The sequence below is a fragment of the Saimiri boliviensis genome, chromosome 11 (genome assembly GCF_048565385.1).
Source record: "Saimiri boliviensis isolate mSaiBol1 chromosome 11, mSaiBol1.pri, whole genome shotgun sequence".
Taxonomy (NCBI): domain Eukaryota; kingdom Metazoa; phylum Chordata; class Mammalia; order Primates; family Cebidae; genus Saimiri; species Saimiri boliviensis.
The window spans coordinates 91,678,256-91,702,239 of NC_133459.1; the positions used below are offsets into that span (position 1 = coordinate 91,678,256).

At 39.4% G+C, this 23,984-nt stretch overlaps 1 protein-coding gene and 1 long non-coding RNA gene across 6 annotated transcripts in view; one reads left to right on the plus strand and one right to left on the minus strand.

The window, feature by feature from the left end:
- The window catches only part of PDE4DIP (myomegalin), a 222,259-nt gene extending 216,702 nt beyond the window's left edge, over window positions 1-5,557 (minus strand). For 3 of the 5 annotated variants that reach the window (XM_039460976.2, XM_039460975.2, XM_074381175.1), the window contains exon 1: window positions 5,198-5,557. In XM_039460976.2, coding sequence (XP_039316910.1) covers window positions 5,198-5,427 — 230 coding nt within the window. In that variant the 5' untranslated portion in view covers window positions 5,428-5,557. The remainder of the gene's footprint in view (window positions 1-5,197) is intronic. The other 2 variants (XM_039460973.2, XM_039460972.2) reach the window with 1 other exon arrangement.
- Window positions 1-6,561, plus strand: part of LOC141580308 (uncharacterized) — a 26,665-nt gene extending 20,104 nt beyond the window's left edge. Inside the window, exon 4 of the long non-coding RNA XR_012512501.1 lies at window positions 6,517-6,561. This is a non-coding gene — a long non-coding RNA (uncharacterized LOC141580308). The remainder of the gene's footprint in view (window positions 1-6,516) is intronic.
- The last annotated feature ends 17,423 nt before the right edge of the window (window positions 6,562-23,984 follow it).

Consider the following 23,984-nt stretch of genomic DNA (forward strand, 5'->3'; position numbering starts at 1 on the left):
ACTATGAAAGAAAAAATTGACAATGTTTATTTACTGTCACCAAATTTTAAAATGTCTGGTCTTCAAAAGACAGTGTTACTAAAATGGAAAGACAGTCTGCACAGTGGGAGAAAATATTCGCAAAGAACATATATAATAAAATTCGTATGTAGAATATGAAACAAACCCAATGAACGCAATGAAACCGAACAACTCAATGGAAAATGGGCAAGATTTCAACAGACACTTCACCAAAAAAATGTAGATGATAATCAAGCACATAAAAAAAGCTCAATATCATTAATCAATAGGGAAATTTAAATCAAAAAAACATAACAAGATACCATTTCACGCCCACTAAAATGACTATAATAAAAAAGTTGCGCAGTAACAAGTATTGGGAAGGCTGCGGGGAAGTGAGAACTTTCGCACGTTGCTAGTGGGAATGTAAAAGGTACAGCCCCTTCGGAAAACAACTTGGCAGTTTCTTTAAAAGCGTGTCTAGTGTTATATACCCTGAGAAATGTGCCCAAGATAAATGAAAGACGTGTGCACAAATAATTATAGCAACTTTATTTGTAATAGCCATAAAACTCAAAACAACCCAATGAATGGTAAATTAATAAAATGTAGCACATTCATACAATGAAATACTACTCAGCAACAAAAGAAAAGGAACTACTGGTACCCACAACAGCATAGATAAGTTTCAAAATAATTATGCTGAATGAAAGACGCCAGACAACCACAAAGAGTAGATACTGTTTGATTCCATTTATATGAAATTCCGGGAAATGCAAAGTAACATATGACAAAAGCAGAGGGGCAGAAAGAAGGAATTACAAAAGGGTAGAGGGAAACTTTTTGGGGTGACGGTTAAGTTCATCATCTTGATTGTGGTGATGATTTCACAGGTATATACATATATTGAAACTTTTCAAATTGCACACTTTAAATTTGCCCAGTTTACTGTATATCAATTACATCTCAAAAAAGCTGTAAAACAGCAACAACCAAGAGATGACTAGACAAGTGCCTTACGGTGGTTGAAGTTTCATATTAGAAACTTACTGAATCTTCTCTGAAGTCATTGTCCTCTGACAGTTGTCTGCAGGTTTCAGGCTATCCATCTGCTTAGAATGTGTAATCTACTGGGCTTCAAAAGCACGCATTGAGGCAGATGGCCAAAAGCTGACAATTCACTTAATTTCTCTTTTTAAATACTTACATACTTGAAAAAGGATCGACTTTGAGTTAACTACTCACAAAAAATTTTATGACAGCATGGGATGTACTTCAATAAGGCATCTTCCTAGCTTCATAAATGTGCCTGTGTCCTTCTGGCAAAATTTGCTTCCCACTTGACCTGGCTTTGTTATCTTGTCAAGCCAGACAAAAATTCACCTCCTGTGTAAAGCCCTCTCTGATCATCTGCCTTTTAATTTATTTTTATTTTTATTTTTATTTATTTATATATATTTTTTGAGATGCAGTCTCACTCTGTCGCCCAGGCTGGAGTGCAGTGGCATGATCCGGCTCACTGCAACCTCTGCCTCCCTGGTTCAAGTGATCCTCCTGTCTCAGCCTCCTGAGTAGCTGGGATTACTGGTGCACCCCCACCCCCACCCCGCCATCAGCTTACTTTTTATATTTGCAGTAGAAACGTGCTTTCACCATGTTGACCAGACTGATCTCAAACTCCTGACCTCAAGTGATTAACTGACCTCGGCCTCACAAAGTGCTGGAATTAACAGGCATGTGCCACCTCGCCAGGTCTCATCTGCCTTTCAGCACCATGTAGAGGTGTGATTGACCACCTGGTTTATATTGCCAGCATGTAGGGGCTGGAATAGGGTCCCCCAGCCTCACCTCCCTACCCCCATTATAATTTTTTCCTAAAGAAAATAAGCTTGCCACTTAGAATTTAAACTTTACAATGAAGACAAACTGATTTAGAGAATAAACATAGACACTTGAAAGAGTCACAAGGATCTCCAAACCAAACTATAACCTGACGGAGAATATTAGCATATCAGAGACAGAAAAAAAGGGTATACTAAGAAGGGAAGATAATCATCAGTAGACACTTACTGTCCAGGAAAGAAAGAACCCATGTGTACACTTTGATACTCTGTTTGAAGCTATCAAATTATTTCATATTTAGAATCCACTAATTAATTCCTCTTGCTCTAGATTTAAGTTTCAAAAACAACCATTTGGGTGTAATTTGGCTCTCAAATATGGCACATATACCAAGAGATACTTTGCTGCAATCACAAAAGAGAATCTAGTTGCCTAAGATGTTAAAATCGTAATTATAATTATTTGTTATTCTGCTTTTATATAGTAGTCCTGTGATTTATCAGTTTAAGAAACAGACTTGGCTGGGTGCAGTGGCTCATTCCTATAGTCTCAGCCCTTTGGGAGTGGGGTGGAGTGGGGTGGGATGGGAGGATTGCTTGAAGTCAGAAGTTTGAGACAAGCCTTGGCAATATCGCAAGACTCCATATTTGCACAAAATAATTTTTTAAAAGTAGCCAGAAATGGTGGTGCACAACTGTGGTCTCAGCTACTTGGGAGGGCAAGGCAAGAGGATCCCTTAAACCCAGGAGTTGGAGGCTGCAGGAAGCTATGATTGATGGCACCGCTGTACTCCAACCTAGGCAACACAGTGAGACTCCATCTCTAAAAAATAAAAGAAAGAAAAGAAACACAGGCCGGGCGCGGTTGCTCACGCCTGTAATCCCAGCACTTTGGGAGGCCGAGGCGGGTGGATCACAAGGTCGAGAGATCGAGACCATCCTGGTCAACATAGTGAAACCCCGTCTCTACTAGAAAAATACACAAAATTAGCTGGGCATGGTGGCGCGTGCCTGTAATCCCAGCTACTCAGGAGGCTGAGGCAGGAGAATTGCCTGAACCCAGGAGGTGGAGGTTGCGGTGAGCCGAGATCGTGCCATTGCACTCCAGCCTGGGTAACAAGAGTGAAACTCCGCCTCAAAAAAAAAAAAAAAAAAAAGAGAGAGAGAGAAAGAAAGAAAAGAAACAGACTTAACAAGTTAAAGACAAGATTTTGACATATTTTCCAAGATAATGCCACCTTCTGTGGCCTGTTAGGGAAGTCAGCTTTCCTTAGAGAGAGAGAGACAGACAGACCCAGAGAAAGAGAGAGAGAGAGAGAGAGAGAGAGAGAGAGAGAGATCCACAGCTCACCTTTCTGTTACAGCACTTACTTCATGCTGCACTATTGAAGCATGTTCTAGAACTATAGATTCTGAGCTATCTGAGGGTAGTTTTGTATCCAGTTTGTACTGGCCTCCACCATCATTGCCCAATAAATAATACTGAACTAAATTGAATTTGGATAATGTGCAGAGCTCCTTTCTTACGTTTTTCAGTTGATTGAGAGTTAGAGAATCATACCAAAGACACAGCTCCTCAACTATAACCTGTAATACTCTAACACTCATTAAACCTCTAACACTATAGCTAAAGTTGTTATATTTTTTTAAAGTGTGCTAAACTGAGGAATAAATTTTTAAATGAAGGGTGAAGTAGCACTAGTCAATTGCCGCAACTGTTTCATTTGGGAATTGTGAAATATTTAGAAAGTTTTTCAAGACTTATCATTACATCAACAAAGATGAACGCAGATTTGGTTTGTCAGATGAGTAGCTATGAAGGAAACCATGAACGTTTGCTATCTATTTTCACAATTAAACCCCAATTTAGAAGATTGAATTCTAACCCTACAAACTTTTTTGTAACCAAAGATAGTGAAAAAAAATCATACTTTTGTGATAAGAAGTCATTATTTTAAATTCTGCAGGATAAATACTTCTTTCCAGATGAAAAGAATTCACCCAGTGTATGTAAGTGATTAAGCAGTCTTGGAATTATAAACACACATTCTGGTTAATTTTTTTGTTCCAAGCTTTAAATAAAATTTTGAAGTATTTTATAAAATAATTAACATCCCATAGATATACATTTAAAAAAGTAATTATGTCTATAAAAGTAATTTGTATAAAGTAATAAAACTTTCACCTTATAAAAAAATCAAACAATGAATACTTTTTGCTTAATTATTTCTTAGGTGCAGTAATCTATTATGGGTTTCTTAGAAGACATGTAATTTAAGCACTATTAACTGAACATCTGTATGTCTTCTGACATAAACAGTGGATAGTGTTATGAAAAAATAAAATTGTCAGTGAATACGCTAAATTTCATAGGTCACAAATATAGCTATCCTGAACATAGAATACAGATCCAATGATTATTTAGTTTTATATTTAGTACTCTTTTAATCCAAATTCCACTTTCATGCATAGGAAACTAACTGAGGCCTAGAGAAATAGGTAACTTTTTATAGACTCCAGTTAGCTCAGACTGGAACCACTATTGCCTAGTAGCTTGATTTGTGAGTACTACCTTCCCATGAAATAAAAAGCTAAAAATGCTGTGATGAGGACACGTTTATTTCTAAAAAGGCTGCAGCACAGTCTATCCCTTCTCCTAAAGTCGTATGTGTGACAAATTTTATCCTACTGCTGCTACCTGAAGAAAACCGAGCCTGATCTGTTTGGTCTTCCAGGCCAAAGCAAAGGAAAGGATTGAATTTAGGAGCCTGTCATGCACAGCCTCATCCAGCAATCGGGCATCACTCCAGCTCTGCAGGGAAAGAGAGGTAGCCTAGGAAGAGGGAATCACCACCAGCCCCACCCTGCCATCTGTACCTATGAGAAGTAACCCTAAAAATAAGAGGTATAAGAGAATGCAGTGCGTGCTTTCGTCCGCGCGCACTTCCCGATCCCTCATCTTCCATGACCATCTCTGATGCTTCCATCCTGGCACAGCCTTCTGAGTCATGTGTTCCTCTCTCCTTGGCTTAACCTAACAGACGCAGCCTGCAATCTCACCTCCACCAACACAGCAAATGTCTACGCCTCAAGCAAGGCTCTTAGACAGAGATCGAGCTTCCCAAGCTTTAGCCTCTCCAGGGGCACACCTTTATTTCTGGGCAACTCAACACTGCCCCTTCCCTACCTTTCTCCAAGCAGCAGCCACTCAGCGCCAAGCCCTCTCCGGCGTCGGCTCTCCAGCCCCGGGCCCAGCCCTGGGCGCGGTCCTCCTGCCCAGCGCACGGCGCGTGGCCACCCCCATCGCGGTCCTCAGCGCCCCGGGCTCCAGCCGCAGGAGCTGGCCAGGCTCTCACCTCATCCAGGGTGCGGCCGCCGCGGCTGCTTCTTCCTCCTCAGCCGCTGCTGCCCAGCTCCCGGCTGGCTCCAGGCGCCGTCTTTCCCGGCTCGGGGGCTGCCGTGGGGACTGAGGGGTTCGCGCCGCGTCCCCGGACCCGTAAGGCGCGCAGTGAGCCGGGCGGGAACGGCAGCAGCAGCCAACGTCGCCTCGGCGACGGCAGCAGGACCCGCTGTAGGTCCCCTTCATGGATTTCCCGGGCCTGGCCACCCACGTCCTAGCTGCGGCCCCTGCTTGTTTTCCTAGAGTCTTCCGGGACTGCCAGGACGCATCCTCCCGGCCCGGCTGGGCATCCCCGTCAGTTCCCCGGGCCTCCTCCGCGGCTGCCTCTGCCACCTGCTCCGCCCAGATTCCTTTGGTCCCTCTCCCACAGACACGCTCCGCCGCCCTCCATCATCTGTCGTCTCTCTCCACCCACTGCCTCATTCCCAGATCCCACTCCGTTTCTTCCTTTCTATCCGCTCCAACGTTAGTTTCCCTCTATTTCCAACCTCAAAGAAGTTTCTTTTTCTTTCTGTCTCTCTCAATATTTTCCCCGATTTCATCCTCCTCCCGCGCCCTCCATCAGTCATCCTTTAAAAATTTATCCAGTTTTTCCTCTATTAGTTCCTCAGAATCACTACTGCAGGTTGTCGACTAGCCTCTTTCCCTCCGCTCCGTTTCTCTCTCTTTCCCAAAATATTTTCCTTTCAATTTTTCCTTTATTTTTTCAATTGTAAAAACTTTCTCCTGAGCAGCCTAAATTTTCCTTTCAGTTGAGACTGTCCGATTGCACGAAGTTCACAGCAAAGCCCATATAGCTTGGTATCCACCATAAACGAAGAAAGTGTTTTAACCTTTTTTTTTTTTTTAAGATTATAGGTTAAATAAATTATGCATTAAATATTCACTCTGAAAATCCGTTTCTTATATCCTACATATGTCTTTGAAGAACAGAGACTAGTTTGTTTTTGCATCCAGCAAAGCAAAAGGCTTCTGCAACACTATTGCACATAGCATGAAGCCAGCAAGGGAGGGGGAGCAAGGTTTAACTTTGCAGTTGGGCACTGTGGATCTCAAGATTCATAGGCAAAAGCTATTATTGTTAATTGACTGAATGTGAACAAAACTGATTTAATCCCAAGTCATCCTTCCTTCCAAATCTGTTGCTCAGTTCTGTGTTTTAACCCCAGCCCTATCTACCCAGCTGCTCAATCCCCAACCTGGAAGTTGTCAGAGACATTTCTCTCTCAATCATTTCATCCAGTCATTAATTCTACTTCTTTGCTATATTTTTAGACGGTCCTTCCTATCATGATTCCAGCTGCCTCCAGAAAATGGAATTTTCAGGTATCTCATCATTCTTTCTTTCATTTTTATTTTATTTATTTATTTATTTTTGAGAGGAAGTCTCACTCTGTCACCTAGTCTGGAGTGCAGTGGCACGATCTCGGCTCACTGCAACCTCTGCCTCCAGGGTTCAAGGGATTCTCCTGCCTCAATCTCCCAAGTAGCTGGGATTACAGGTACCTGCCACCATGATTGGCCAATTTTCACATTTTTAGTAGAGATGGGGGTTTGCCATGTTGACCAGGCTGGTCTCAAACTGTTGACCTCAAGTGACCTACCCACCTTGGACTCCTGAAGTTCTGGGATTACCTGCATGAGCCACCACGCCTGGCCCATTCTTTAGGTCTCCTAACTTAACCTTTATCTTTACCTCTCCTTATCTTTGTCCAATCTGTCTTATCTGGGCTGTTTATCTAACCACCTCTACCAGAAAATTCTTAACTATCTCTTCTGGTTTTTGTATCTTCTTCCTCTCCTTTTCCATTAGCTTCATCCCCAGCCCACAAACATGCTTAAATCTCTTCATCCCTAAAATGAAGTCCTTCCCTCTCTACCTGATACCGTATCTCTCACTTCCCTTCACATCCAAATTGTTTCAATATATTGTATTCATTTGATGTCTACACTTTCTGACTTCTCAATCATTCTTTACCTCCTAATTTTCTGCTATCAGGCTTCTAATCCTATTGCTTAACTAAAGGCATTCTCCCAGAGGTCCTGGTGAATTTCATGTCAGGCAAAGGTACGCAATGCCAGATCAGTTGCCTCAGCCCTAGTTTTTTTTATCCCAACAAAGGAATTCAGATATATTAACAACAGCAACAATAAACTTGTAGCATCAAGGCCACCACATCACACAACACTAAAGGGTCCCATTCCACCATTTAGCCTATCTAAACATCAACTGACCTGCTGAAGCATGCAGAACCATATACAATGTCCTTGAATGGTAGGGCTACGCACTTGGGTTCATGGCGGTTTATCCAAATGCAAGCTGAAGAGGCATCCCCGTTATATGACTCTAGATTTATAAACTCCTTAGTTTTGATTATGGCCTTAGATTTTAGAGACTCAGACTTTGGTCTTGCACATAGACATGTGGCAGATTTTATCTAATACATAGATTAAAAGCAATGGGGCTCCATCACTTAAAGAGAATATGCCATCTTTTGTAGTGTGGCAGATAAACAGTTCAGCGAAGTTACTGCAAACCCAAAAGCTATGAAGTACTGAGACCTCCAACTCCAGCCAAGATGGAGTAGTATATATCAAACTAAACATCCCACTTCAGGGGAAAACTGGAATAAAATATATACAAATATTTACATATTATTATATATAAATTTACATATGTATATATATTTATATGTATATCTATAGTCATGTACCGCATAACAAAGTTTTGATCAATGACAGACTGCATATACAACTGATGGTCACATAAGACTATAATATCATATTTTTGCTCTACCTTTTCCATGTTTAGATATACAAATACCTATCATTGGGTTAAAATTGCCAGCAATATTTAGTACAGTACCATACTGCACAGGTTTGTGCCTGAGGAGCAATAGGCTGGGTGTGTAATAGGCCACACCATCTTGGTTTGTATAAATATATTTTGAATGTTCATATAACAACAAAATTGTCTAATGATGCATTTCTCAGGATGCATCCCTGTAAGTGATGCATGACTGTATACATATACAGATGGTACCCAACTTACAAGAGTTTGACTTAAATTTTTTTGACTTCATGATGGTGTGAAAGTGATAAACGTTCAGTAGGAACTGTACTTCGAATACCCATACGACCACTCTACTTTTCATTTTCAGTACAGTATTTAACAAATTACATAATCAATACTTTATTAAAAAATAGGCTTTGCATTAAATAATTTTGCCCAACTGTAGGCTGATGTAAGTGTTCTGAGCACATTTAAAATAGGATAAGCTGAGCTATGACGTTTGGTAGGTTAGGTGTATTAAGCACATTTTTGACTTATTTTCAACTTAGGATAGGCTTATTTTCAATATTTGCAACTTAGAATATGTTTATTGAGATATAACTCCATCATAAGCCTAGGAGTATCTGTATATCTATATCTATAATTCTTTGGAGGCATTGAAGAGTAACTAAAGCAGGCAGAACTTAAAGCTATGATCCTGGAGGGAAGACACATGAGGCGAACTCAGTGTTCACCCTGGAATATTTCTCTTGAGGGACTGCTCAAACCTAAGTGCCAGATAATAAAAGCAAAAAAAAAAAAAAAAAGCAGTTTTTCTGGGCTGAGGAATAAAAGGCTGTATTAGTCTGTTCTCATACTGCCATAAAGAACTACCTGAGACTGGATAATTTATGAAGAGATTTAACTGACTCACAGTTCTTCGGGTTTAACAGGAAATATGACTGGGAGGCCTCAGGAAACTTACAGGCACTGTGCAAGGTGAACGGGAAGCAAGCACATTTTACCATGGCAGAGAAAGAGAGAGAGCGAGGAGGGAACTGCCACACATTCTTAAACCATCAGATCTCATGAGAACTCACTCTCACTATTATGAGAACAGCATGGAGGAAATCCACTCCCATGAGCCAATCACCTAATAGCAGGTCCCTCCCCCAGCAGTGGGAATTACAATTCAACATAAGATTTGGGTGGGAAGACAAAGCCTAATCATATCAAAGGCCAAAGTTGAGGAATACCAAAGTGCCTCCAATTGAGAGCAAACTTCAAGAGGGGGGAATTACAGAGAAGGAGTTCAATAAGCTATGCAAATTGCTGTCGTGATAGTGACGTAAGTTCCTATACTCAGCATGCACAAAGCAAAATGCCAAAAAAGTAAAAATAAAAATCCGAAAATAGCAGTTTAGAGTGTTTGATATATGGCAGGTGGGGGTTGGAAATCACGTATACAAGTCTCCTCTCTCAGGAAAAGACACTTGAGATCTTGGGACTTCATTACTAAAGTTAGAAAGCTACAGGTTGGCAGATTCCATTTCTAGTGAGTATCATTTAGTGAGCTTATTGATTTTGATTTCTCATTAGGATAATAAGAATCTACTAATTTCCATTTCTTTTTCGAATCCCTATTTTCTTTCTTTTTTTTTTTTTTTTAACCTTACTTAATGAGGTAAGTGAAGATTTCAGCATTTAACAGAAGGCAGACTTGAAGCCTTGATAAGGTACATAGATACCCAGGGCTTTCAGTTGAGATCTCAGCACATCCTTGGAGTAAGGGCAATATAATACTGAAATAAAACAGACTTAACAAAGCCTAAAATCAAGCCTTACAAAATCAAAGTTGTCTGCCACTATTCTTTCTGCTTTCCAGAAGTAGAAAGTAGAAACTCTTTGGGGATAGATAACATTATCCAGAGTCTACAATTTTTTCTTATACAATATCTGGGATCCAATATAAAATAATTATGAGCCATGCAAAAGATCAAATCCAAATGAATAAACACTAAGAGAAAAATGTTCATAGAAACAGATCTAGATATGAGAATTGGCCAGGACTTTAAATCACTATAATTAATAGTTTTAAGAAAATAGAAGAAAAGATGGACAAAGATGAAAGGGGTAATTTACTTCAGTATAGAAATGGACTCTGTAAAAAAAAATTGGACAAATATTCTAAAACCAAAAATTTCAATAACTGGAAATAAGAACTCTTGGGTGTGCTTAACAGCAGTCTGAGTACAGCAGAAGTCGGGATTCATGAACTGGAAGACAGGTCTACAGAAAATATCCAAACCGAAGGGCAGAGAAAAAGGAAAAGAACATAACAGACCTCAAAAACACAGTAAAAAATGTCTAACAAATGATTAACTACAGTCCCTGAAAGAGAGAGGAAAGAGAGGAGCAGTATTTGAGGAGACAAAGCTCAAGAATTTTCTAAAACTGATAAAGACATTGACCTCTCAGATGCTAGAGGTTCAGCAAACCTCAGGTAGAAAAAAAGACCATTATCTCTCAGAAATATTAGAAGCAGTTTCAATTCAGGTATTTGCTGAAGACAATTCTTAAGTTGAAACAGAGAAAGAAATCTTGATTGTGAGGCAGGTTTGATAGGCCTAAGCAGTTCCACAGCACTAGACAGTGGCATGAGTCACGGAGGCATGGGCTTGACATGTCCACATAGAAGAGTATGAAAATTATACAATAAACAGAGCCCACACTCAAATCACCTCTTTAGTGACAGAAAAAAAGAGGGATTCAAAAAAGAAATGGAAATTAATAGTTCTTATTATCCTAGTGAGAAATCAAAACCAATAAGCTCACTAAACTATAGTCACTAGAAACGGAATCTGCCAACCTGTAGCTTTCTAACTTTAGTAATAAAGTACTAAGATCTCAAGAGTCCTTTTCTGAGAGAGGAGACTTGTATAGGTGATTTCCAACCCCCACCTGCCACATATCAAACACAGTATCCTAATTAACCTCCTCACAGTAAACATTTATCTCAATTGACATTATGGTTATAGGTCACAGGCTCAGATAACTGCCATACAATGATTGTCAAACTAGATAGGCTAACACTAAAAGGTCCCCTCTGTCTACCTGTGACCTCGAGTTTCTGCTATGAGTTTGAAAACAACTATGAATCTGAATTGTTCCAAATATTGCACTAGGTTCTGATAATATTTTGTTTGGTTAGCTCTAAGAGACTTGAAACTGACATTTTTTTAAATAAATGTACATTTAATAAATGTAGACTTTATTTTTTAAAGCAGTTTTAGGTTCAGGACAAAATTGAGCAGATGATAAGAGGTTTCATACATACATCTTGCTTCCAAGATACATACGGCCCCCTCCACTATCAAAACCCAGAGTGTTCATTTATACAACCAATGAACCTACATTGACACACATTATCATCCAAGGTCCACAGTTTACATTTGGGTTCACTCTTGCTGTACATTCTATGGATTTTGACAAATGTGAAATGGTGTGTGTTCACAATTATAGTATCCAACAGAGTAGTTTCATGGTCATATAAATCCTCCATGCTCCATATATTCATCCCTCCCTCTTTCCAACACCTGACAACCACTGATCCTAATTTCACTGTTTTACCTATTGCATAATGTCATGTAGTCAGAATCATAACATATGTTGCCTTTTCTGATGGGCTTCTTTCGCTTAGTAGTATGCATTTAAAGTACCTCCATGTCTTTGCATGGTTTGATAGCTCATTTCTTATTAGCGCTTTATACAATTCCATTGCGTAGAGGTGTCACAGGTTGTTTTTCCATTTACCTACTGAAAGACATCTTGGTTGCTTTCAAATTTTGGTAATTATGAAAAAAGCTACCATAAACATTCATGCGCAGGGTTTTATGCGAATGTAAGATTTCAACTCTGGGAAAGTACCAAGGAGGCCAGTTGCTGGATGGTAAAGTAAGAATATGTTTGTTTTGTAAGAAAATACCTGTCTTCCAATGTGGCTACCATTTTTGCATTCCCATCATTAATGAATACGAGTTTCAATTGCTCTGCATTCTTGCCAGCATGTGGTGTTGGTGCTGGCCTTTCTAATAGGTATGTGGTAGTACCTTATTATTGTTTTTGTTTGCAATTCTCTAATGACGTATGACATTAAATATCTTTTCATATGCTTATTTGCCATTTGTATATTTTCTTTTGCAAAATGTTTTTTGGCTATGTGGGTCTATTTCTGCACTCTATTCTATTCCACTGATCTATATTTCTATTATTTTGCCAACATCACACTGTCTTGTTTACTCATATAGTGTTAGTCCACCAATTTTGTTCTTCTACTTCAATTTTGTGTTGGCTATTCTGAGTATTTGCTTCTTCCTATAAACTTTAGAATCAGTTTATAAAAATCCACAAAATAATTTGCTGGGATTTTTATTAGAATCGCACTGAATGTACGGATCAAGGTGGGAAGATTGACAATACTGTCTTCTTATCCATGAATATGGAATAGTTCTCCATTTTATTTATTTATTTATTTAGAGATGGGATCTTACACTGTTGCCGAGGCTGGAGTGCAGTGGTATGACCTCAGCCCACTGCAAACCTCTACCTGCCAGGTTCAAGCGATTCTCATGTCTCGGCCTCCTGAGTAGCTTGGATTACAGGTACCTGCCACCATATCCAGCTAATTTTTGTATTTTTAGTAGAGACTGGCTTTCGCCATCTTGGCCAGGCTGGTCTCGAACTCTCTGTCTCAGGTAATCCGCCCACCTCGGCCTTGGGATTATAAGCGTGAGTCATCATGCCCGGCCAGTTCTCCATGTATTTAGCTTGTTTTTAATCTTTTCTTCAGTATTTTTTTTAGCATAGTCACAGAATTGTGCAATCATTATCTAATTTCAGAACATTTTTATCACCCTCAAAACAAACTCCATACTCATTGTCAGCCACTTACCCTTTCCATTTCTACCACCTGCTGTTCCTTTCCCCAGTCCCTGGCAACCACTAGTCTTCTTTTTATATTTACAAATTTACTTGTTCTGGACATTTCATAATATTCATATAGATGAATCATATAATATGTAGTACATTATGTCTGGCTTCTTTCCATTAGTATAGTGTTTTGAGGTCCATCTACTTTACAGTGAGTGCCAATATTTCATTCATTTTTTATTGCTCAAAATACACTGTAAAGAAATATCACATTTAATATTACCTATTTGTCAGTCAATAGACATTTAGGTGGTCTTTGTTTTTTGTTTTGTTTTGTTTTGTTTTTGCTATAGTGGATAATGCTGCTGTAAATTTTCATGCGTATGTTTTTCTTTGGACATATGTTTTCAATTACTTTGGGTACATACCTAGGAGTGGAGTTGCTAGGTTATATGGCAACTCTGCTTAACTTTTCTTAAACTGCCAAAGTGTTTTTACAAATGGCCTCATAATGTTTACATTCCCACCAGCAATTCAATGTTTTTCCAAATTCTAGCCATTTGTTGGTATGTGTCTTCTATTTTGAGGGTTGTCTTCTCACTTTCTTGTGTTCTTTGAAGAAATTGGGTTTAAAATTTTGATGAAGTCTTTTTATCTATTTTCTTCTTTTGCAGCTGGTGCTTTTGGTGTCATAGCTAAGAAGCTATGCTAAATCAAAGGTCACAAAGATTTATTCCTGTGTTTCATTGTAAGAGATTTATAGTTTTAGCTCAGAGGTTGATGATCCATTTTGAGATAATTTTTATATATAGTGTGATGTAAGAGCCCATCATCATTATTTCGCATGCGAATGAATATCCAGTTGTCACACATCATTTGCTTGAAAAAGGTATCTCTTTCCCGATTTTTAAAAAAATTAGACCATATATGCATGTGTTTATTTCTGGGACACACTAAATGATATTCCATTGACCTGTATGTCTATTCTGATTTCAATACCACACTGTCTTAATTACATTGCTTATATTAAGTTTTGAAGTCAGAAGTTTGAGTCCTTCTCATATCTTTTTCCTTCTTTTTAAAGATGGTTTTAATTATTCTGGGTCTTTTGCATTTCTATCTGAATTTTAAGAGCAGCTTGCCAATTTCTGTTAAAAAAAAAAAGAGCTAGCTGCGATTTTGATAGAGATTGCAACAAATCTCTAGATCAATTTGGGATTATTGTCATCTTAACTCTATTCCAATCCATGAACATGGAACAGGAACGTGGAATGCCTTTCCATTAATTTTGTTCTTTTAATATTTCCATTTATTTAGTTATTTTAATAGAATTTTGTATTTTTTAGTGTACACTCTTTTATTAGATTTATTCCTAAATATTCTATTTATTTATTTATTTTAAATTTGAACTTTAAGTTAGATACAGGAGGTACATGTACAGGTTGGTTACATACCCATGGAAGTTTTTCTACCCATGCCCCTCCCTCTGTTCCCTCTGTAGTAGTCCACAGTGCCTGTTGTTCCTATGTTTATATTCATGTGTGCTTAGTGGTTAGCTCCCACATATAAATGAGAATATGTGGTATTTGGCTTTCTGTTTCTGCATTAATTTGCTAAGGATTTTGGCCTCCATGTCTATCCACGTTGCTGCCAAGGACATGATTTCACTTTTTATGGCTGTATAGAATTCCACAGTGTATATGTACCACATTTTCTTTATCCAATCCACCCTTGATGTGCACTTAGATTGTCTTTGCTATTGTAAATTGTGCAGTGATGGACATTTGTTTGGTATAATTATCTATTTTCCTTTGGATATATACCCAGTTATGGGATTATATAATGGTATAATGATCTATTTTCCTTTGGATATATACACAGTTAGGGGATTATATAATGGTATAGTGATCTATTTTTCTTTGGATATAATGATCTGTTTTCCTTTGGATATATACCCAGTTATGGGATTGATTGCTGCATCAAATGGTCACTTTAAGTTCTTTGAGAAATCTCCAAACTACTTTTCACAGTGGCTGAACAAATTTACATTTCCAGCAATGGTGTATAAGTGTTTCCTGCAGCCTCACCAGCATCTGTTGTTTTTGACTTTTTAATGATACCCATTCTAACTGGTATAGGGTAGAATCTCATTGTGGTTTTGATTTGTATTTCTCTGATAATTAGTGATGTGGAGCATTTTTTAATGTTTGTTGGTCACTTGTATATCTTCTTTTGAAAAGTGTTTCTTCATATTCCTTGCCCATTTTTAACGGGGCTACTTGTTTTTGCTTCTTGATTGAAGTTCCTTATAAATTCTAGATATTAGATCTTTGTTGGATGCATAGTTAGTGAATATTTTCTCCCATCCTGTAGGTTATCTGTTTACTCTATTGATTGTTTATTTTGCTGTGCAGGAGCTCTTTAGTTTAATTAGGTCCCATTTGTCAAGTTTTGGTTTTGTTTCAGTTGCTTTTGGGCACTCAGCCAAACACTTTTTGCCAAGCTGATGTTAAATGATGTTATTTCCTAGGTGTTCTTCTTCTTTTTTTTTTTTTTTTTTATAAAGAAGAGGAAGAAAGAGAAAGAGGAAGAGGGAGAGAGGATGGGGGTATTGCTCCATTGCCCAGGCTAGAATGCAGTCCAAATATGGGTATGCCTACAATTGTCCTCAATAATGGTGACATGAAAGAAAATGAGGGAAGAGAACAACAAACAAGGAGCCAACGAAGATTTCATCTAAACCTCTAAATTGATATGATGTGGTACTGATGAGAGTGTATATTTTGTATATTTAAAGTGGAGAGTTCTATAAATGTTAATTACATTTACTTGTTCCAGATCTGAGTTCAAGACCTGAATATCGTTGTTAATTTTCTGTCTCATTGATCTGTCTAATATTAATGTTGAAGTCTCCCACTATTATTATGTGGGAGTCTAAGTCTCTTTATAAGTCCTGTATGTCTAGGTATTCCTGTATTGGGTGCGTATATATTTAGGATCTTTAGCTCTTCTTGTTGTTGCATTGATCCTTTTTTCATTATGTAATGTCCTTCTTTGCTTCTTTTGATCTTTGTTGCTTAATTGTAACTTCTATTTTTTATTTATTTATTTTAGCTCTCTGTTTGGTTGGTAAATCTTTCTCCATCCCTTGTTTAGAGTCTTTGTGTATCCTTGAATGTGAGATGGATCTGGATGCAGCATACTGATAGGTTTTAGTTTTTTATTCAAATTGCCTGTCTTTGGATTGGGGGATTTAGTCAATTTAAATTTGGAATTAATAATAATATATGTGAGTTTAATACTGTCATTAGCTGGCTATTTTGTCCATTAGTTGATATAAATTCTTCATTATATTGATGCTCTTTTTGATAATTTTTTTAGAAAGGCTGATACTGTTTGTTCCTTTCATATGTGTAGTGGTTCTTTCAGAAGCTCTTGCAAAGCAGGCCTGGTGGTGATGAAATCTCTGAGTGCTTGCTTATTCACAAAAAACTTTATTTTTCCTTCGCATGTGAAGCTTAGCTTGGCTGGATGTGATATTCTGGGTTGAAAGTTCTTTTCTTTAAGGATGTTGAATATTGGCCCCCACTCTCTTCTGGCTTGTAGGGTTTCTGCTGAGAGATCTGCTGTGAGTCTGATAGGCTTCCCTTTGTGGGTAACCTGACCTTTCTCTCTGGCTGCCCTTAGTATTTTCTCCTTCATTTCAACCCTGGTGAATCTGACGATTATGTGCCTTGGAGTTGCTCTTCTTAAGGAATATCTCTGTGGTATTCTCTGTATTACCTGGAGTTGAATATTATCCTGCCTTACTAGGCTGGGAAAATTTTCCTGAATAATGTCCTGAAGCGTATTTTCCAGCTTGGATTCATTCTCTTCGTCACATTCAGGTACACCTATCAAGCGTAGATTAGGTCTTTTCACATAGTCCCATATTTCTTGGAGACTTTGCTCGTTCCTTTTTATCCTTTTTTCTCTCGTCTGGTCTTCTTGTTTTATTTCAATGAGTTGATCTTCGACCTCTGATATCCTTTCTTCTGCTTGATCAATTCGGCTGTTAAAACTTGTGCATACTTCACGTAGTTCTCCTATTGTGTTTTTCAGCTCCATCAATTCACTTATTTTCCTCTCTAAATTTTGTATTCTTGTTGACATTTCGTCAAACCTTTTTTCAAAGTTCTTAGTTTCTTTAGATTGTGTTATAACAAGTTCTTTTAATTCACTGAAGTTTCTTATTATCCACGTTTTGAAGCCTGCTTCTGTAATTGGAACCCACTCGTTCTCCATCAAGCCTTGTTTCGTTGCTGATGAGGAATTGGGATCCCCTGCTGAGGAAGAGGCGTTCTGATCTTGGGTATTCTCAGCCTTTTTTGACCGTTTTCTTCCCTTCGTTGTAGATTCATCCATCTGTAGTCTTTATAATCACCGTCTTTGTAATTGGGTTTCTGAGTGGACGTCCGACTTACTGATTCTCAGCGCCGAAATCTGAGCAACCCACTGCACCGACTAAATCAGCGGCGTTAAGATTGAGGGTGCTTTTCCAACTCTGCACCGAGAACCGACGCTCCGAGGCGCCGGCAAAACCGCCTCGCCGGTCACAAGAGTCGCGCTGGCGACCCGTGGGGCTCCTCCGCTGGGAATCTCCTGGTGCGTAAGCAACGAGAATTCATGTGAAGGTGTGGCGTCCTCTCCTTCTTTGCGCTTTCAGTGGGAGCTACAATCCCGAGCTGCTAGTTATCAGCCATCTTGGATCTCTCTCCCTAGGTGTTCTTCTATGATTTTTATAATTTTTATAATTTATATCTCTCATTTAAATTTTTAATTATCTTGAGTTAATTTTTGTATATAGTAAAAGGGAAGGGTCTAGTTTCATACTTCTGCATATGGCTAGCCAGTTATCCCAGCACAATTTATTGAATAGGACGTCCTGTCCCCATGGCTTTTGTCAGCTTTGTGAAGATAAGATGGTTGTAGATGTGCAACTTTATTTATTTTGATTCCTTGTAAATGGAATTGTGCTCTCAGTTTCATTTTTGGATTGTTCATTTCTGATGCATAGAAACATAATTTTTTTGTGTGTGTATTGATCTTGTATCCTACAATTTGGTGTGTTCATTTATTAATTCTTAAATTTTTCTGTGGATTCCTTAGAATTTTCTATATACATGATAAAGTCATCTACAAATAGAAATAGTGTTATTTATTCTTTTCCAGCTGGGGCACTTTTATTTCTTTTTCTTGCCTAATTGCTCTCATTAGAACATCAAGTACTATGTTGACTAGAAGTGGTGAGAGTGGACATATTTGTTTTATTCCTGATCTTAGAGGCAATGTTTTCAAGTCTTTCTCCTTTAAGCATGGGGTTAGCAGTGGGTTTTCCACAGATACCCTTTATCAGGTTGAAGAAGTTCCCTTCTTTCCTAGTTTATTCATTGTTTTTAACAAGATACGATGCTAGATTTTCTCAAATGATTTTTCTGCATTTACTGAGATGATCCTATGGAGTTTGTCCTTTATTCTATTAATATGGTCATTACATTTACTGTTTCATATGTTTAATCGAACTTGCATTCCTAGGATAAATCGCACTTTGTCATGATGTATAATCCTTTTCATATGTTGCTGAATAAAGTTCGTTGAGAACTTTTACATTTATATTTATAAAAGTATACCGGCCTGTCATTTTCCTTCCTTGAAGTCTTCAGTTTTGGTGCCAGGCCTCATACTGGCCTCATAGAATGGGTGGGGAAGGGCTCCTCTTCCCCTTTTTTGGAGGGGGTGAAGAGTTTGTGTCCTATAAACATATTTAGCATAATTCACAGATCAAGCCCTCTGAACCTGGGCTCCTCTTTGTGGAACATTTAAAAAAATTATTACTACTAATCCAATTGCTTTACTTATTATAGGATATTCAGATTTTCTACTTCTTCTTAATCAGTTTGGGTAGGTTGTTTCTTTCTTGAAATTTGTTCATTTCATCTAGCTTATCTAATTTGTTGGCATATAATGTCTCAACTTCTCATAATATTCCTCTATAATACTTTGTATTCCACAGGTTGGTAATAATGTCCCCTCTTTCATTTGTGATTTGATCCATGTGTTTTAAGGAAAAGGTTGTGTCCTCACAAGTATCCCTCCATAAAAAACAAAACCTCCAGAAAATTCTGAGACAAATTTCAACAGTTATGACGTTACAACAGTTACAAAGGCAAATTTAAAACCAAAGTGCCTTTGGTGTAATTTGTAGTAAATGAGAGCTTGTATTCAGACTAGACTTGATCATCACTGCTCAAAAAATGACCTTTAAAAATTATCCAAATTTTGATACATCACTCATCATCCCTTATATCTATTTTCCAGAGTCTTGAAGTATTTCTGAAGTTCAATTAAGGCTTATCTCTCATCAGCATTTTCAAGTTTCCTCAGCAGCTGAACAAAATTAAGCAGCCACACAAAACTTATACAAAACTCAAACACAAGTGCAGTAATTTTAGATAACATCTTATCATTTGTGACAAATAAAATGATAAATACCAATAAAAGTACACGTCCTATCCCACAAGTAACATAAAAATCTAGTATTTCTTTTGGAGTGGCAACTGCAATAAACTGGAGTACAAACATAGTCAGAATAAGGAACTCATAAGAAAGGCGCTGTGTCACATGAAATTCACATAAGTGAAGTCCTCCACAAAAAGTGTAATACAGGGACAAACCCTCTTTCCAGCTAAAGGCTGGCAGAGAGAGAACAGCTGGAAGTCTCTGAGATCACTATCGCCACTGGAGCTGGCCAAGGGGACAGAGGCACTAGGACCATTTCTGCTCTCTGGGAGGAGGTGGGTCCTACTCTGTGCTGGGCTGCACCCTTTTCCCTTCTTCACTGAGAATCTGAGCGGTCTTCTGGTGACAGCTGAGCACTTAAGATGCCAGCCTCAGAGCCGCTCATTCTGGTTTGCCCTATGCCATGTGATAAGGAGCCAGCCTGCCCATTTGAGAAAGGCCTACTGTTTCTGGAGTGAAGTCTGCCTAATTCTGGAGTGAAATATTAGCAGGACCTTTGCATCATCACAGATCTAAATTCACATTCTCCACTGAGTTTCTACCGTAGTATTATTAATTCTCTGTTTGACTCCTCTGTCTAGTTCCCAATTTGATCTGAACTTAAAAGAGGAAGAAAGGCTTGTTATATCTTGAGCTCTGAAAACTCCAACTCAAAGCTTTCATTGTAATGTTCTCAGGAAGTGACAGGCTGCATAAATAGCAGCTTTAAAGGAAATTCCTTCCAGAACTTTGAAATTTTGGTTATCATCTGCCAGAGAACTTGGAGGTAGACCTCCTTAGAGAAATGGCACACAGAGTTTGCCACCTGACTGTCAGATTTCCAGAACCAGAGGATCATGCTCCCTAATAAAGAAGAAAGAAAAAGTTCCCATATCAGGTAGCGATGGAGTGAGAGAATGGGCTGGGGATTAGGGGAAAAACCAAGAGGGGCTGATTAACAAAAATTATATCTTTGGAAGCTAGAGAATTCACCACAAGCAAGCACTAACAGCAAGTTAGATTATGACCCACTTTGTCATTTTTAATGTCATATTAGATTTAATTCTCTGGCAGGTAGAGCTGAATGAATTTGGCTAATACTTTTTTTCCCGGAGAGAATAACAAAGACTAGTAATAACTGAAAGATCTGGCCAAGTGTGGTGGGTAACACCTGTAATCCCAGCACTTTGCAAGGCCGAGGCAGGTGGATCACTTGAGCTAAGGAATTTGAGATCAGCTTGGGCAACATGGTGAGACCTGATCTCTACAAAAAAATATATATATACAAAAATTAGCCAGGTGTGCTGATATGTTCCTGTAGTCCCAGCTACTCAGGAGGCTGAGGTGGGAGGATTGCTTGAGCCCAGGAGGTCGAGGCTGCAGTGAGCCAAGATTGTGCCACTGTACTCCAGCCTGGGAGACAGGGAGACCCCATCATAAAAAACTGAAAATAAGATAAAATACAACTACCATCAATAATAATAACTGAAAAATCCAACCCTTAAGACTGTAAAGAAAAGTCAGTTTGAGAGGGAAATTTTCACTAATTTCTGAAACACTGATGTTTCTCTGAGTAGAAGAGAGATGGTCCAACGAAAGGAGCAGGAGCTGGAGGACCATGAGAGGATGAGGCTAAGTTACAGCAAAGCTGTTGAGACTACAGGTGAGATCAGGAAACTGTAACAGCCGCTGGGAAAAAACAAAGCCATTTAGACTCCACAGAAAGATAAGGAAGCTGCAGGTCTGAAGGGCAATATGGGTGCATATTCAGGGTTAAAAAAAATCACCATCCAAAGCTTTTATTATTGCAGACTGAGAGGTGGGAACGCAATGCAGGTGGAGGTGGGCTCGGAATAATGGAAGAGAGACAGAGCGAGCCAGCTAGAATGTAACTGTCAGAGGCATTCAAATCAGAGCGACTACATCTTGAATAGGGACTGGGTAAAACGAGGCTGACTCCTACTGGGCTGCGTTCCCAAGAGGTTAGGCATTCTCAGTCACAGGATGAGAGGTTGGCAGGACTGGTAACACAAGACACAGGTCATAAGGGCCCTGCTGATAAAACAGGATGTGGTAAAGAAGCTGACCAAACCCACCAAAACCAACATGGCGATGAATATAACATCTGGCTGCCCTCACTGCTCACTACATGCTAATTACAATACATTAGCATGCTAAAAGACAATCCCGCCAGCACCACCGTGACAGTTTACAAAGGCCATGGCAACGTCAGGAAGTTACCCTATATGATCTAAAAGAGGGACATCCCTGCCTGTTTCTCGGAAAACTTATGAATAATACACCACTTATTTGGCATATAATCAAGCAATAATCATAAAAATAACCAACGGTCAAACCGTGGTGCTGTTTTGTCTATGGAGTAGCCATTCTTCTGTTTCTTTACTTCTCTAATAAACTTGCTTTCACTTTAGTCTAAGGACTTGCCCCCAGTTCCTTCTTGCAGGAGATCCCTGAACCTTCTCTTGGGTTCTGGATAGAGACCCGTTTCCAGTAAAATATATCATGTTCCTTTTGTTCATCTCTATATAATTCAGTGCCTGATATTCCTAGCCCATAGTAGCTAACAATAAGTATTTGTTGAATAACTAATTGGAAGAACGAAAGAAATGCGGGTTGGATATGTTTTCACTTAGTGCAATAGCCACTATGAATTGTGCTGTATACAACCAATGAGCATCATCTCAACCCATGAGACATGCCATTCATTCAGTCATTTATTCCATAAACAGTAATTGAGCATTTGCTAGGTTCCAGGTACAGGATACTAGACCCTTAGGAATAACTAACTAGCTTTTCTGTCCTGAAAGAGTCTGGAGACTTGTAAGAGAAGAAATATGTTTTTTAAAAAATTAAGTTCCATACAATATTTTAGGTGCTATCAAAACTACCCCAATTATCCTAGTCACCCCACACATTGAAAGCTCCAAGGCGTGAACCAGCTGGGCCTGCTCTCTGCTGGGCTTTCCTGACAAAGTAGGGAAACCAGACAGACATGATGGAAGAAGTATTACAGTTTCATGAAATAGCTTCTTCTAGAAGGCAAGAGATAGCTTTGCTGTGGCTCGGTATTTGAAATAGGCTATATAAAGTGGTAGTTTTTGTTGTTGTTGTTTCTTTTTTAAGACAGAGTCTTGCTCTGTCACCCAGGACGAAGTGCAATGGCCCAATCTCTGCTCACTGCAACCTCTACCTCTGGGTTCAAGTGATTCTCCTGCCTGAGTCTCCCTACTATCTGGGATTACAGGTGCCCACCACCACACCCAGCTAATTTTTGTATTTTTAGTAGTGACGGGGTTTTGCCATGTTGACCAGGCTGGCCTCAAACTCCTGACCTCAAGTGATCCACCAGCCTCGGTCTCCCAAAGTATTGGGATTACAGGCGTGAGCCACGGCGCCCGGCTAAAGTCGTAATTATTTTATTTTATTTTATTTGTTTATTTATTTATTTATTATTTGAGACAGATTGTCGCTCTGTAGCTCAGGCTGGAGTGCAGTGGCACGATCTAGGCTCACTGCACCCTCTGCCTCCCGGGTTCAAGCAGTTCTCTGCCTCAGCCTTCTAAGTAGCTGGGATTACAGGCCTCCGCCACCAGGCCCAGCTAATTTTTGTATTTTTAGTAGAGACGGGGTTTCACCATCTTGGCCAGGCTGGTCTCGAACTCCTAATCTCGTGATCCACCCTCCTCGGCTTCCCAAAGGGCTGGGATTACAGGCGGGAGCCACCGCGCCTTGCAAGTCGTAATTATTTTAAACAGAGGCTTTCACAGGACTTACAAGGCATACCTTGTTCTTTTCAGCGCATTCCTCCTTCCTCTAACCCTTTACTTTCACTTCACTGACTTGACTCACTGCGCGGACACAGCTAAGCGCTGTGAACGGATTCAAGAATAAAGAAGGCAAAGTGCTGCCTTCACGCAGCTCGCACTGTACGGAGGTTTAATCAGGGATGATGACTGAAAATAACTCGCGTTTAATCACCAGAACAGATGGTGTCAGTGAGCCCGCCTGGGGCGCTGCCTCCCGACCCCCGCGGTGACCGGAGGGCGGCCCGCAGGGCGGGAGGTGGGGCATGCTGATTCCCGGGGGGCAGCCAATGGCCATGCTTGGAGGCCAGGCTTTTCAAAAAGACTAACTTGGAAAACGGCCAGTGACAGCGGGATCTGGCTGAACGCAGGGATCTTCAGCGTTCGCGTGCTGCTGGGGTAGAAAGAAAGGGCTCAAGGAGGGGATGATCCGGGCAATATCTTTTTTTACTAATCTGTAAGCAAATGTTCCAATGTTTTAATGACCGGTACAGCCATACCAGATACAGTGGTCCAGATGGATAGATATCCGCCCAGATACAGCGTCTATCTGTTCTTTTGCCTGCCAGGAGCACAAAAACAGTTTCTCAGAAGAAATGTTATTTCCATGTGTGTAATCATGTAATTCAAACAGGAGCTGCCGTTTACTTGCAGACCTCCTAAGTGACAGTGTTTGGTCT